General features: G+C 36.3%; 1 protein-coding gene across 1 annotated transcript; it reads left to right on the forward strand.

The window, feature by feature from the left end:
- Positions 1-1,031: 1,031 nt before the first annotated feature.
- On the forward strand, positions 1,032-12,917 carry RAD50 (DNA repair-recombination protein (RAD50)). The gene is made up of 27 exons (XM_023671527.2): positions 1,032-1,466; positions 1,599-1,685; positions 1,907-2,074; positions 3,313-3,488; positions 4,017-4,131; positions 4,409-4,637; positions 5,157-5,335; positions 5,462-5,632; positions 5,754-5,858; positions 5,928-6,035; positions 6,148-6,359; positions 6,459-6,551; positions 7,306-7,433; positions 7,936-8,050; positions 8,162-8,291; positions 8,557-8,766; positions 9,041-9,249; positions 9,408-9,609; positions 10,037-10,206; positions 10,293-10,617; positions 10,840-10,965; positions 11,049-11,101; positions 11,497-11,647; positions 11,891-11,953; positions 12,032-12,165; positions 12,328-12,456; positions 12,566-12,917. Exons 1-27 carry the CDS (start codon positions 1,344-1,346, stop codon positions 12,603-12,605), a joined length of 3,951 nt encoding a protein of 1,316 aa, XP_023527295.2. The 5' UTR covers positions 1,032-1,343; the 3' UTR covers positions 12,606-12,917.

Genomic DNA, 12,917 nt, shown 5'->3' on the forward strand with positions numbered 1-12,917 from the left:
ATTTTTAACAATTATTAGTGGTGAATAGGGATATGCGGCTGACTCGGAAGCATTTTCCACACAATTTTTTGTTGCTTGGAAGTTTGGATAACATTCGAAAAGGGAAAAATAAATGAGATTAAAAGGGAAATGGAGAGGTCGAGTGGAGAACACGCGATAGCGTGCGCGTGGGAAGGGAAAGTTTAGGATTACTGCAAAACCACTTGCCTGAGCACATGGATTCTGTATTTGCAGCTTTTACATGTGGCACCCCCCTCTCTACCACAACTCACTGCATCCTCTTTCTTTCTGTCTAACACGTGTCGCCTTCTCATTCTTTCATTATTATTATTATTTTTTTTAATTTCTTTTAATTCTCAAGCTTGGATCTTTATTTAAATTTATATAAATTTAAACTTATTTTAAAAAAAATAAATATATATATATATACATTAACCCATTTGAGACGATGTCTACGAGACAGGGCAGAGACTGAAATTATGAGTAAAAATATCTCATTTTCGTTATTATCCCATTGTTTCAATTTCATCCCTATGAAATCTCTGTTTATTTTATTTATTATATATATATATTTTTGTAGAAAATAGGGTGAAAATTTGCTGCTAAATTTGTATGATCATATTTTTTAAATAAATTTTCTATCATTATATATATATATTTAAAATATTAACTTTAAATAAAAAATTGAATAAATAATTTCCATGGTTCAAATAATAAAATAATAATTCAATAATATTTAAAAAAGAAAAATGAAGAATTAAAATAACTAGTATTTTTTATAATTGGACATATTTTAAAAAAATTTAAACGATTGGGCGTTAAAAACGTATGGGCCGGAGAGTCGGCCCCAAAACAAGCCCATTTCCGGTGCTTACGTGGCGGGAGAAACGTAGATTGGGCAGGAGTTAATTGCCCACAGGCCCAAAAGAATATAAATTGAAAGCCCAGGCCCAAAACTAAACAGCGGTCGATTGTTAGTCAAACCGAGATTCTGGCGCCATATATAAACCCTTGCCTCCACTGCCCGTCGTTGAAAAACTCCGACGGTACATTTCCCTGTTGGCGTCGTGATGACAAAGCTTCGACATGGCGATGTATTGAGGAAGTGATACAGAATCTACGCTTGACGAGGAAGTGAAGTTCTAGTTTCTTCTGAGACATCTTCTTCAGTGTCAGCATTCTAATGCCGAATGAGCGTATGTCGATTATCAGAGTGAGAGCTTAATACTCCTTTCCCGCCATGGATGCAGTTGCTTATCGGCGGAATTTTTGCGTATGATCTTTCTTCGTGGACTTGCGCACTCTTTATTTTGAATTTTGGATAGCAGTAAAAAGAAGGAAAGATGAGTACAGTGGACAAGATGCTGATTAAAGGTATTCGGAGTTTCGACCCGGAAAATAGGAACGTCATCACCTTCTTCAAGCCCTTGACTCTGATCGTTGGCCCTAACGGTGCCGGGAAAACTGTAATTGCTTCTCGAATTCCATTTTGATATTTAAGTAACCGGTGTTCGTGGTTTTTGCTTTGTATTTACTATAATATATGGCGATGAAGCACCTGCTTCGTCTTAATGGCGGTGACCTGGTTTTTTCCCCAGACCATAATTGAATGCTTGAAGCTCTCTTGTACCGGCGAGTTGCCTCCCAATGCCAGGTCTGGCCACAGCTTCATTCACGACCCGAAGGTCCGTCTGTTTTATCTCTTTTGGATTTTTCATCTGTTATGCTTTGTTCGTTGATGTAATATTGGTTTTGGATGGTTGGTGAATGGGACTAATTTATCCCTATGTAGGGCTTCCAATATTCTCAGCTCATGCAGCTTCGTCATTAAATAGAGGTTTTGGATTTTATTTTCTTAAAAGGCTTACTAGTTGGTCTCTCTGGGTCTTCTTGGACCCTTGTGTAGGTTGCAGGAGAGACAGAGACAAAGGGACAAATCAAGCTTCGGTTTAAGACAGCGGCAGGTAAGGATGTGGTATGCATAAGGTCATTCCAACTTACTCAGAAGGCATCGAAAATGGAGTATAAAGCAATAGAAAGCGTGCTTCAGACGATAAACCCACATACTGGCGAGGTGTTGCATTTTTTTTATTATTAATATTTATGTTTTTTTTAATATATTATTAGTTTTTACTTCACTTAGACGGATTAAGAAGGTTTCTCAAGGTAAAGAAACGAGGATTGTAGGTTGAAATGAAGGGACTTTTGAGTGAAGTTACAAAGTTTCTTCTTGCTCAATAGAAACTTGGACATTTAGAGTTTCCTTTGATGCCAGATATAGGCGAAGTAGAATTAGGGTCGAGGAATTCGGCAGGGTGATGTCAGCGGTATGACAAGAGGATGGAACTGAGAATCTAGTGGACAGTCCAAGAAATGACAATTTTTTCATAATCAATGCAGGGATGTGTTGGAAGTGTGAAAACTACATCTTATGATGGATAAAAGAGGATTTTCAATTCAGAAGGAAGGGATATGGAGATTTGAAGGAAGTTTAAACAATTAAAGTGTAATTTTCTGGTAAAGGAGTTGAGGAACATAGGTTTAAGAGGAAAGAGGCAAACAAAGAGAGTGGGAAAGTCAGTCGGAGTAAGGTGGTTGAACTTGATGTTTCCAGATAAGTGAAGAAGACAGAAGAAGTAGTTGACCAAATTGAGGGAAGCAAGCATAGGGCTTCAACAAAATTAGTTGGGAGAAAGCATTAGTTATCTGTATTAGTTTCTTCCATAATTGTTGATATGATATTTTGGAATCCCTGAAGTATACACTCTTTGAAGCTTTCACATTGACTCGATAAGTTGCCAAGATGGATTTATGAAAAGGGCATAAATAGAAAGTGATGGCTCTCTCTTTGTTTGCCTTGTGGTTTCTTCATTGATGTCGAGAGGGTGTCCTTGCTTTTGTTTGAATTCTTATACAATCTCTTGGTTCAGCTTTTCATTTTAACGTTTTCACTACTTTCATTTTAACGTTTCATGGCAATTGTCATTTTCCCTTTTCTTAAAAGGAGCATTGCAATGTTTTCCTATAGAGCTTTCTATGTTTCCTTCTCATAGAAGCGAGGTATCCTCTTCCTGATGTAAATATTGACTTAATATTATCAGATTGTGTATGCCGTTAATAGTTTGGGTTGTTTTTAAATGAGGTAGGTAAATAGCAATGATGCATCCTATCCATGTCCGTCAAACAAGTATTAAGTCAATATTTTGACGGAGTAATGGAAAGGGGATGTGGTGATTTAAGCTTTTTGCTTTTGGTTAAATTTTGACATCCTTAATTCCAGTTATAACTGTTTCTGTTGTTGTAAAATTGCAGAAAGTTTGTCTCAGCTATAGATGTGCAGACATGGATAGGGAGATTCCTGCTTTAATGGGTGTGTCAAAGGCTATCCTGGAAAATGTGATATTTGTTCACCAAGATGAAGCTAACTGGCCATTGCAAGATCCTTCAACATTAAAGAAGAAATTTGATGATATCTTCTCTGCTACAAGGTACTGTTTCTATGTTTCCATGAAGTTGAAGTCTTTTGATGACTTGTCTTGACGTAATATGGCTAAATTATGCCCTTAAAATAGTAAATATATACAACATCGAATCCTCAAATGGAGTACTGTCATTGGCCAGACCAAGCGCCAACTTGTATCCAAGTTAAGACTAAATTGTCAATATCTTCTCTCTCTCTCTCTCTCTCTCTCTCTCTCTCTCTCTCTCTCATTAAAAACATTTATGAAAATTATCACCAGATGGTCACTTGTCTATTTCATATGATGCATAAATACTTTCTTTGCTGTTCTTAGAGGATCTGTTAACTTTCACTCTAGCCTCACAAGTCCTTACTAAGTTTATTTATATTATTACCTTTGGGAAACTTGACTTGTCAATGTATTGGAAAGCCTCTTTTCACATTCATGGTCTCTGGTCTTTGATTTGCACTTATTCTTCCTGACCTTCTATGCTTGAGGGAACGGTGATTGATGACGTAAGTTCATATTTTAATTTTGGAGTATATTAATGACCAGATATACAAAGGCATTGGAGGTCATAAAGAAGCTTCACAAGGATCAGGCTCATGAAATAAAGACTTACAAACTAAAGTTGGAGAATCTTCAAACTTTAAAAGATGCAGCATATAAGGTTCTTGTTCATGTTTTCGATTCAAGAATATTGATGTCGAACCCTCCAATTTACGGAGATATCGATGGATATTTCCATTCTTGTATAGAGCCACTCTTCTCTCTCTTGTTACTGAATAGCGGTACACAACCATTAGCGACCCGTTCTTTTGTGGTCCTATGATCTGTCCTTCAAGTTTTTATTTGATATTTTAAGTCTGAACGAGAGAAGGATGTTAGATATCTTCTGTACTTGGGCAAAGGAGTTGTCTTGCTGACACATTATCTCACTATTACAGCTCAGGGAAAGCATTTCTCAAGATCAGGAAAGAACAGAATCTGTTAGAAGTCAAATGCAGGAACTGGAGAAGAACATCCAAGATGTTGATACCAAAATTCATCATGCTGAAACACTTTTGAAAGATGTGCGAAAACTACAGGACCAAATATCTACTAAGACTGCCGAAAGAAGCACTTTATTTAAGGAGCAGCAGAAGCAATATGCTGCTCTCGCTGAGGAGAATGAAGGTCAGTTCTAGTTGGAGAGGAATAAATAGTTTCAAATTTCTTGATAAGTTATAGGAACTTGGTAAAGAAATGGGAGGATAAGCATCCTTCGTTTAGTTCATATAGAATAAGAAATTACTGAATGCAACAATATATTCGATCATTAACAATGTTTAAGAGTGGTTGAATTTGTTTGTTTCATTGTTTGAATTTGGTATTTAAAACATTAGAGTGGTTCTTTTGCTCCTCTAAATTTAAGTGCAAGCCCTTCTTGTAATTTTTTTAATTGCGAACAGTTTATATCATTTTATTGCTTTCATTTTATTTTTCTATTTAGGAAAAGTTGATATCTTCTGAATTTTTTGTTGTCTGTATTTTACTAATTTCATTTTTTCTTTCCTTTGCCTGGTGACGTCATCACGTTTTTAATTTTCTCTCTATGGTCCTCAGTCGGTTGAATTTTTTTTTTTTTTTTTTTTTTTTTTTTTTTTGGTGTGTTTGTGGGGGTTTCCTTCTCATTGACTTCTCTCCATTTGGTAGACACTGATGAAGAATTGAAGGAATGGAAAACCAAGTTTGAAGAAAGAATTGCTATTTTGGAGTCTAAAGTAAGCAAGTTGGAGAGGGAGATGAATGACATGGAGACAAAGAGTTCCTTTCTTAAGCAGACAATTAATGAATATATATGGGAGATAAGCAAGCTTCAAACAGAAGCCGAGGTCAGTCATCTTTGAAGCAAAATTTTAACAATTTTCTTCTTGCTTTTTACCACAAAAACGAATTGCTACGCATTGCCTTGAAATGTAGAAGAAGATGCCTCAGTACTTCTTAAACTTCTACTCCAGGTGCACATGTCATTGAAGAATGAACGTGATTCTACTATTGAAGAACTTTTTGCAAGACATAATCTTGGTTCTGTGCCAAATACTCCCTTTAGTGACGAAGTTGCATCCAACCTAACCAATAGAATAAAATCAAGACTGGTGGACCTTGACAAGGATATGCAAGATAAAAGGGTAACTTTCTTGGGACTTTATATTATCAAAGTTGGGGAATGATTTAGTATAGAACCAGTTTGTATCGGTTTTTTAAAACCGTTTCTTGAGAACCAATATAATAAGGGAGATGGAATTGCAGGTTTCAAATGATGTTGAACTTAAGACAGCGTGGGACTGCTACATGGGTGCAAATGATCGATGGAAAAATATCGAGGCCCAAAAACATGCTAAAGCTGACATTAAAGTACGTCTGAAATGATTTTGAAACTTCAAAAACTATATGTTGTTTACTCTATTAATTGACTTTATGCAGAGAGGAATCGTGAAAAGGATTGAAGCAAAGGAGAGCGAGCGAGATTCATTTGAACTTCAAATTTCTCATGTTGATCTTTCTCACATTGATGAAAGAGAAAAAAATATGGTTGGTAGTAGTTGTCCTACTTCAATTTTTTTAAAATTTGGAATTGCATAGTTTTTCTTGGAGAGATAAATGAAGATGATCACATATGGACGTCATCTCTTGGTTATTGCAGCAAATTGAGGTCGAGAGAAAGACAAACCAGCTTGCTGAAAGAGAATTTGAATCAACAATACGTCAAAAGCAAAGTGATCTATATGGTATTGAGCAGAAAATCAAGGCTGTTAACAGAGAAAAGGACATTATGGCTGGTGACTCTGAGGACAGAGTAAAACTTGCTCTCAAGAAGGCGGAGTTGGATAATCATAAAAAGAAGCACAGAAAGATGTAAGTGAAGTATCTCTTTCTGGCTTATGTTTCATGCCATGTCAGCTTCAATTGCAAATGTTTATGCTTTTGCTTTCCTTTCCATACTTGTTTCTTCAGAATCGATGAGTACAAGGACAAAATTAGAGGAGTGCTGAAGGGGAGATTGCCTCCAGAGAAGGATTTGAAAAAAGAAATCACTCAAGCACTCAGGTTCTTCTAGTTCTATCCTCAATTCCTTTTCGCTATCTTCCCAAAGGATAATTCTAAAGTTGAATGCTTGACTGGATCAATTCTACCACATATACGATATTTGTAGATGATTATTCTGTTTACTTCAACTGATGAGGTGCTACTAGACAACTCTCTAACCTGTTAAAACAAAGAACTGTGGAACGATATAGACCGTATTTATAATTAAGGATCATGTGAGAGGCATGAAATTTGTTCAATTTCACATCTATCCCACTACATTCTATGTCATCGTATTTGCTTGGAATGCATTTTAAGATGAAGGTTTTCTGTACACACTGTTCACAGCCGGAGGACGGGGTAGCTATGCTATAAGGTTTCTGTTGTTTATTTGTTCTATACTTGGAAATATGTTCTTTAATCTTACATGGTTAGGTATGTTATATATAAATATTTAATTCTCTATTGCCGAGACATAATATCCTCCTTGGTAGAATAGTTGGGTTCTGCATTAAATTATTGGCCAAACCAATTTCCTGAGTTCTCAAGCATATCATTTTTGTACTTAGTGATTATCTATCATTTTTGAGTCCCATATTGACTTGGTGGCGTTCCCCCTTTCTTCTTTTCTTTAGCTTTTAGAATTCGGATGTTAGCTTAAAAAAGATTGGTCTTGTTGGGTGATCGAATAGAATGCGCTCTATAATCTTAGCAACAGGCACGGCCTTACCTTCCTTTCAAAGAGCAAGCTTAATCTTCTTTTCTCTTATCTCAGGGCTGTTGGTATGGAGTATGATGACCTAAATTCTAAATCTCGTGAAGCCGAGAAGGATGTGAATATGTTGCAGATGAAAATACAGGAAGTTAATAACAACCTTTCCAGATATCAAAAGGAAATGGAGTGTGAGTTCTCCGTTCTGTCAGTATTTTAGGAATGATACCATTCATAAATATTTTCTCTTCATTTATATTTTTTGATGTTTGTTGTTGAATTATTGTACGAAAATGGTTTTTCTACTTTTCTTTTATTTCATTCGTGTTTTAAGGTTGATTTGTTATTATGTTGGTTTCAATTTCTTTATGATACCTGAATATTTATGCAACATGGGTTTTCCCCATTAAAGGAACCTGCTAAAAGAAAATCCAAGTGTATAATATTTGAAGAAAAAGTCTTCACATAATATGTCTTTAAATTTACAGTTCCAATGAATTTAAATTTTTAGCACGTATTTGTGTTGTAAATCTTTTTTCTCCCAACCAACCCCCACCGCTATAGCAATACAATGATATCTAAATCCCTCCCCCGCTTTTTCAATGTCACTGGATACCACCATCCATTTTTCTCTATACAAGATTGTTTGATTGCAAATGTCTTTTCCATCAATTGTTTTTTGGTTTGATGCAGCAAGAAAGAGATTTGTTGAATCCAAACTCCAGTCCTTGGATCCACACTCTTTTAGTGTTGATTTGTATCTCAAGGCCTTGGAAGGGGCTAAGGAGAAAAAAGATGTGCAAAAAAGGTACAGTTGTGGCCTTAAACTTCATGATGCTGCAATTTTGAGATTTTAATTTTTATTGATCTAGTTTCTTTCTGATTTTGATTAACAAGGTTTTTGGTACATTACCTGCAGCAAGTACAATATTGCAGATGGTATGCGTCAAATGTTTGATCCATTTGAAAGAGTTGCCCGTGCTCATCATGTTTGCCCTTGTTGTGAGCGCCCCTTCACAGCAGAAGAAGAAGATGAATTTGTTAAAAAGGTTGAAAACTGTATCTTTCATGCCTCCGATTCTCTTTTCCACCTGAATGCTCTTATGCTTTTTCCTGCACATTTTTCCTTATGATTCATTCTTCTGTATCTTTAAGTAGTTCTTGATCTTCTTTATTTTGGTATTTTCTTTAATGTGAATTGTATCTACCTGGTAAAGTTTTTCACTTGAATGTTGCTTTAACTCGGCCGAGTTATTTCTATCTCCTGAAAGTCTCTTTATTTATTGGTTTTTGATTGGTCTTTTCTAATTTCAGCAAAGAGTGAAGGCTGCAAGTTCTGCTGAGCATATGAAAGTGCTTGCCGTGGAGTCTTCCAGCGCCGACTCCCATTTTCAGCATCTGGACAAGCTCCGCATGGTTTTTGAAGAATATGTCAAACTTAGCAATGAAACAATTCCTAAAGCAGAGAAAGAACTTCATCAGCTTAACGAAGAGCTGGATGAAAAGTCACAGGCCCTTGACGATGTAATTGGCATATCACCTTTTATGTTCTGCCTCTTCTTCTTCTTCTTCTTCCTTTTCGTCTTCTTCTTTCACTCAGGAAGATCACAAAAATAGAAATATAAGATATTTCAATTTGGAAAGGAGTAATTAATGACTCTTTTAATTCTTCTTTCTAGTGCTGAGAATTGATTTATGAAAGAGTCCTGAATTGATTTTATGACTGATGAAAAGTCACAGTCTGTTTTTCTTATTAAAGATATTTACAAGTAGTATGATGTAACCTATTTACCTGTAGGTGGTGGGCGTCTTAGCTCAAGTAAAGGCTGACCGGGACGCAGTTGAGAACTTGGTACAACCTATTGACACTGCCGACAGACTTTACCAAGAAATTCAAACTTGGCAAAAGCAAGTTGATGACTTGGTCTACAAGCTTGATTTTCGAGGGAAAGGTGTGAAAACAATGGAAGAAATTCAGTCAGAGCTGAATGCATTGCAAAACACCAAGTAACTAACTCACTTGATGTTATATCTATTGCATAAAATCATACTTTAAATTTTATTTGTTTACCCTTTAAGTCAATTACTAAGTGCTCTCTTCTTTCAGCAGATTTTTGTCTCTTTCTTATAGCTGTAGAATAACTTTTTGTATTTTTTGGAAACAGAGATGGTTTACACAATGAACTAGAGAAGCTAAGGGATGAACAAAGATATATGGAAAATGATTTGTCCAACATTCAGATAAGGTGGCACACTCTTAGAGAGGAAAAAGTGAAAGCTGCCAATACTTTGCGTGACGTTAGGAAGGCAGAAGAAGAGTTGGACCGTCTGACTGAGGAAAGAGGTCAAGTCGATCTTGATGAGAAGGTAATTCTTTTTTCTTGCTCGAAAATAAAGGAAAATATGAATAAGAAAAACAAATTTCAAAGGTAAAAAGCCCTTGCAAGAAATGTGTCCATTCAAATACGATATAAAAGAACCAAAATCTGAAAAGTTATTCTCGATCTTGCAGTTCGCTCTAAAAATTCTCGATTTCCTCCCAAAGAAACAGCTTTGATATGAAGTAGAAATCGATAATTTTTTTTCCTCTGTAGGCTTTGCTCCCATAAATATTCACATAAAGGATAGAATAAAGATATCTCAGGAATATTGTGTATATGTCAAACAGATGCATAAATTTTCTTGATAGCCTTTAAGCAAAATGATGCAGGGAGAATTAGGTTAATCTTATATAATCCTAGGTTCATCCCCTTTTACTATCTTTTTATGTACTAATCTTGCTATAATCTTGCAGCATTTGGCAGAAGCTCTTATCCCTTTGTCAAAGGAGAAAGACAAACTACTTAACGACTATAATGAACTAAAAGATAAACTTAATCATGAATACGAGGAGAAGGGTGACAAAAAGAGGAAATTTCAGCAGGAAGTCGAGACGCTTCTTAGAACAACTTCAAAGATTAAAGAGTACGTTCAACGAGTTTTCGAGTGATCTAAATGTCCTTTCATGCCCTCAAAGCTAATGTTTGGTTTGGTTTGGTTTTACCGTACAGGTACCTTGATTTAAAGAAAGGTGAGAGGCTAAAAGAACTGCAGGAAAAGAAAGCACAGGCTGAATCTCAGCTTCAAGGTTGTGACAGTAGGAAGCAGGAAATATTGGTTGAATTAAACAAAAGTAAGGACTTGATGCGGAATCAAGATCAATTAAGAAGGAACATTGAGGACAACTTGAACTACAGGAAAACAAAGGCTGAAGTCGATGAGCTTGCTCGTGATATTGAATCACTAGAAGAGCAAATTTTAAAGATCGGAGGGGTTTCAACCGTTGAGGCCGAACTAGGAAAACTGTCTCAGGACAGAGAGAGGCTATTGTCTGAGGTTTTTCTTTTCTTCTCCCTACAAATATGAAATCTTACTTATCTTTTCCATCTAGGCTGTGCATCCAATTAATATATAGTTACGTATTTCATTGATACACACGACTTTAATATCGATGCCTTGATCTTGTTTACTTTCACAAATTTTCTCCCACGCATTACTCAATAATTATATGAAGGTAGATAACATCCTGAATGGTTTTGTGTATTCATGTTGTAACAGCTAAACAGGTTTCATGGGACAATGTCTGTCTATCAAAGCAATATTTCAAAGAATAAAATTGATTTGAAGCATGCGCAATATAAGGACATTGACAAGCGGTATTTTGATCAGCTAATTCAGCTTAAGGTTTGATATATATTTTTTCAGCAGCTAATAGGTTGTGTTTTTTCTAATTTGGTTCTATTGATAACCTTAGTATTTAATGACAGACAACTGAGATGGCAAACAAGGACTTGGACAGATATTACAATGCCCTTGACAAGTGAGCCTCTATAATGAGTTATAATTTTGAGGCTAAATTACGAGGAGTACCCTTAACCTTCCATAAACGTTTCAAAACTACTCTTAAAGTAGAAATTTGTTAGAATATTGGATGAAAATTTGGAGTTGGAATGATATACTAGTGACTCGAAATAGAGATTGGGACCTGAACGGTGTCACACCATTCCAACTCACCACCATACCCATTATGAGTTCCAGTTTCTATCCTAGATTCTAACGAGTTTCTACTTCTAGAGCAAGTCGATAATAATATTACTACTTTTAAAAGTTTAGGGGTATTTTCAAACAAATATCAAACTTTTGGGGCATTTTTGTAATTTAGCCTTGTAAGATTTCTTTTATATATCAAGAATTGTGTTTTTTTCTTTATTTCAGGGCACTCATGCGCTTCCACAGCATGAAAATGGAGGAAATAAATAAAATTATAAGGGAGTTGTGGCAACAAACATATAGGGGACAAGATATTGACTATATAAGTATTCACTCAGATTCTGAGGGTGCAGGAACTCGTTCATATAGCTACAAGGTCCGCTAGCTCTCTATTACCGCTGCTTTCTTTGTCGGTCTCTTTTTTATTATATATTCAATGATAGTCATGTATTGTAATGGCCCAAGCCTACCGCTAATAGATATTGTCTTCGGCTTTCCATTTCGGGCTTTCCCTCAAGGTTTTAAAACGCGTCTGCTAGGGAGAGATTTTCATACCCTTATAAAGAATGTTTCGTTATCCTCCCTAACCGATGTGGGATCTCATATGTATACTGTTCAGGTTCTCATGCAGACGGGTGATGCTGAACTAGAAATGAGAGGAAGGTGCAGTGCTGGTCAAAAGGTAGGGTCCAATTCCATTCCTCTGTTTATAATATCCCCTCTTTCCTTTGAAGAATTAATACTAATATCATAGTTACAGGTTCTTGCCTCTCTTATAATTCGATTAGCATTGGCTGAAACGTTCTGCCTCAACTGTGGAATACTCGCTCTAGACGAGCCAACCACCAATCTAGATGGTCCAAATGCCGAAAGTCTTGCTGCAGCTCTTCTACGGTATCGATATACGCATTTGTTTATTTCGTTTTGATTCCGCTTTGATGTATGGTTCCAACCTGGTAAAAGAACTGTGCTGTTGACTGTTAAGATAGTTGAGGCGAACGAAATTTGCCTTTGCGACCAAACGTATGATTGGTAGGATTCCATCTTTTTCTGCAGAATCATGGAGGACAGGAAAGGGCAGGAGAACTTTCAGCTCATAGTAATTACACACGACGAGCGTTTCGCTCAGCTAATTGGTCAGAGACAGCACGCAGAGAAGTATTATCGTGTGACGAAAGACGACCTGTAAGGCTCTCACTACATATGTATATGTGTGTGTATCAATTTGGTGTATATGTAGTGTTATTTACACAGATTTTATTGTCCTTATTCTATTGCTAATTCTGCTTTACAGTCAGCATAGCATAATAGAAAGCCAGGAGATATTTGATTGAAGCCATGGAAGAATGTTAGTACTTCATTTGAATGGTAAAGCAATGGGTTTGTGTGGGAATGGTCAGGACAGGACGTCACTGGGCGGTGACACAGAAACATGACAGGCAATTGAACAAGCCATTGGGACACCTCGGAGTGGATGGGCAATTTGGTCCTTTCTGCCCTTTTCACCAAACCTCACCTGATGCTGACGTGTACCAACCCCACCAATCAACTTGCAAGTGTACGCATAACCACTGTACTTACCCGCACCTGATCACCAACAGCTGTACTTTCAAAATGTGCATTACAATGGGAATTTTTTAAGCATA

The sequence above is a fragment of the Cucurbita pepo genome, chromosome 3 (assembly GCF_057944985.1).
Source record: "Cucurbita pepo subsp. pepo isolate OVF chromosome 3, ASM5794498v1, whole genome shotgun sequence".
Taxonomy (NCBI): Eukaryota; Viridiplantae; Streptophyta; class Magnoliopsida; order Cucurbitales; family Cucurbitaceae; genus Cucurbita; species Cucurbita pepo.

Excerpts from the sequence above, each read along its gene's own strand:
- RAD50 (XM_023671527.2), top strand. The coding sequence starts at position 1,344 with ATGAGTACAGTGGACAAGATGCTGATTAAAGGTATTCGGAGTTTCGAC. Across the intron at positions 9,250-9,407 it reads AATGCATTGCAAAACACCAA|AGATGGTTTACACAATGAAC; the intron begins GTAACTAACTCA and ends TTTTGGAAACAG. Across the intron at positions 12,457-12,565 it reads CGTGTGACGAAAGACGACCT|TCAGCATAGCATAATAGAAA; the intron begins GTAAGGCTCTCA and ends TCTGCTTTACAG.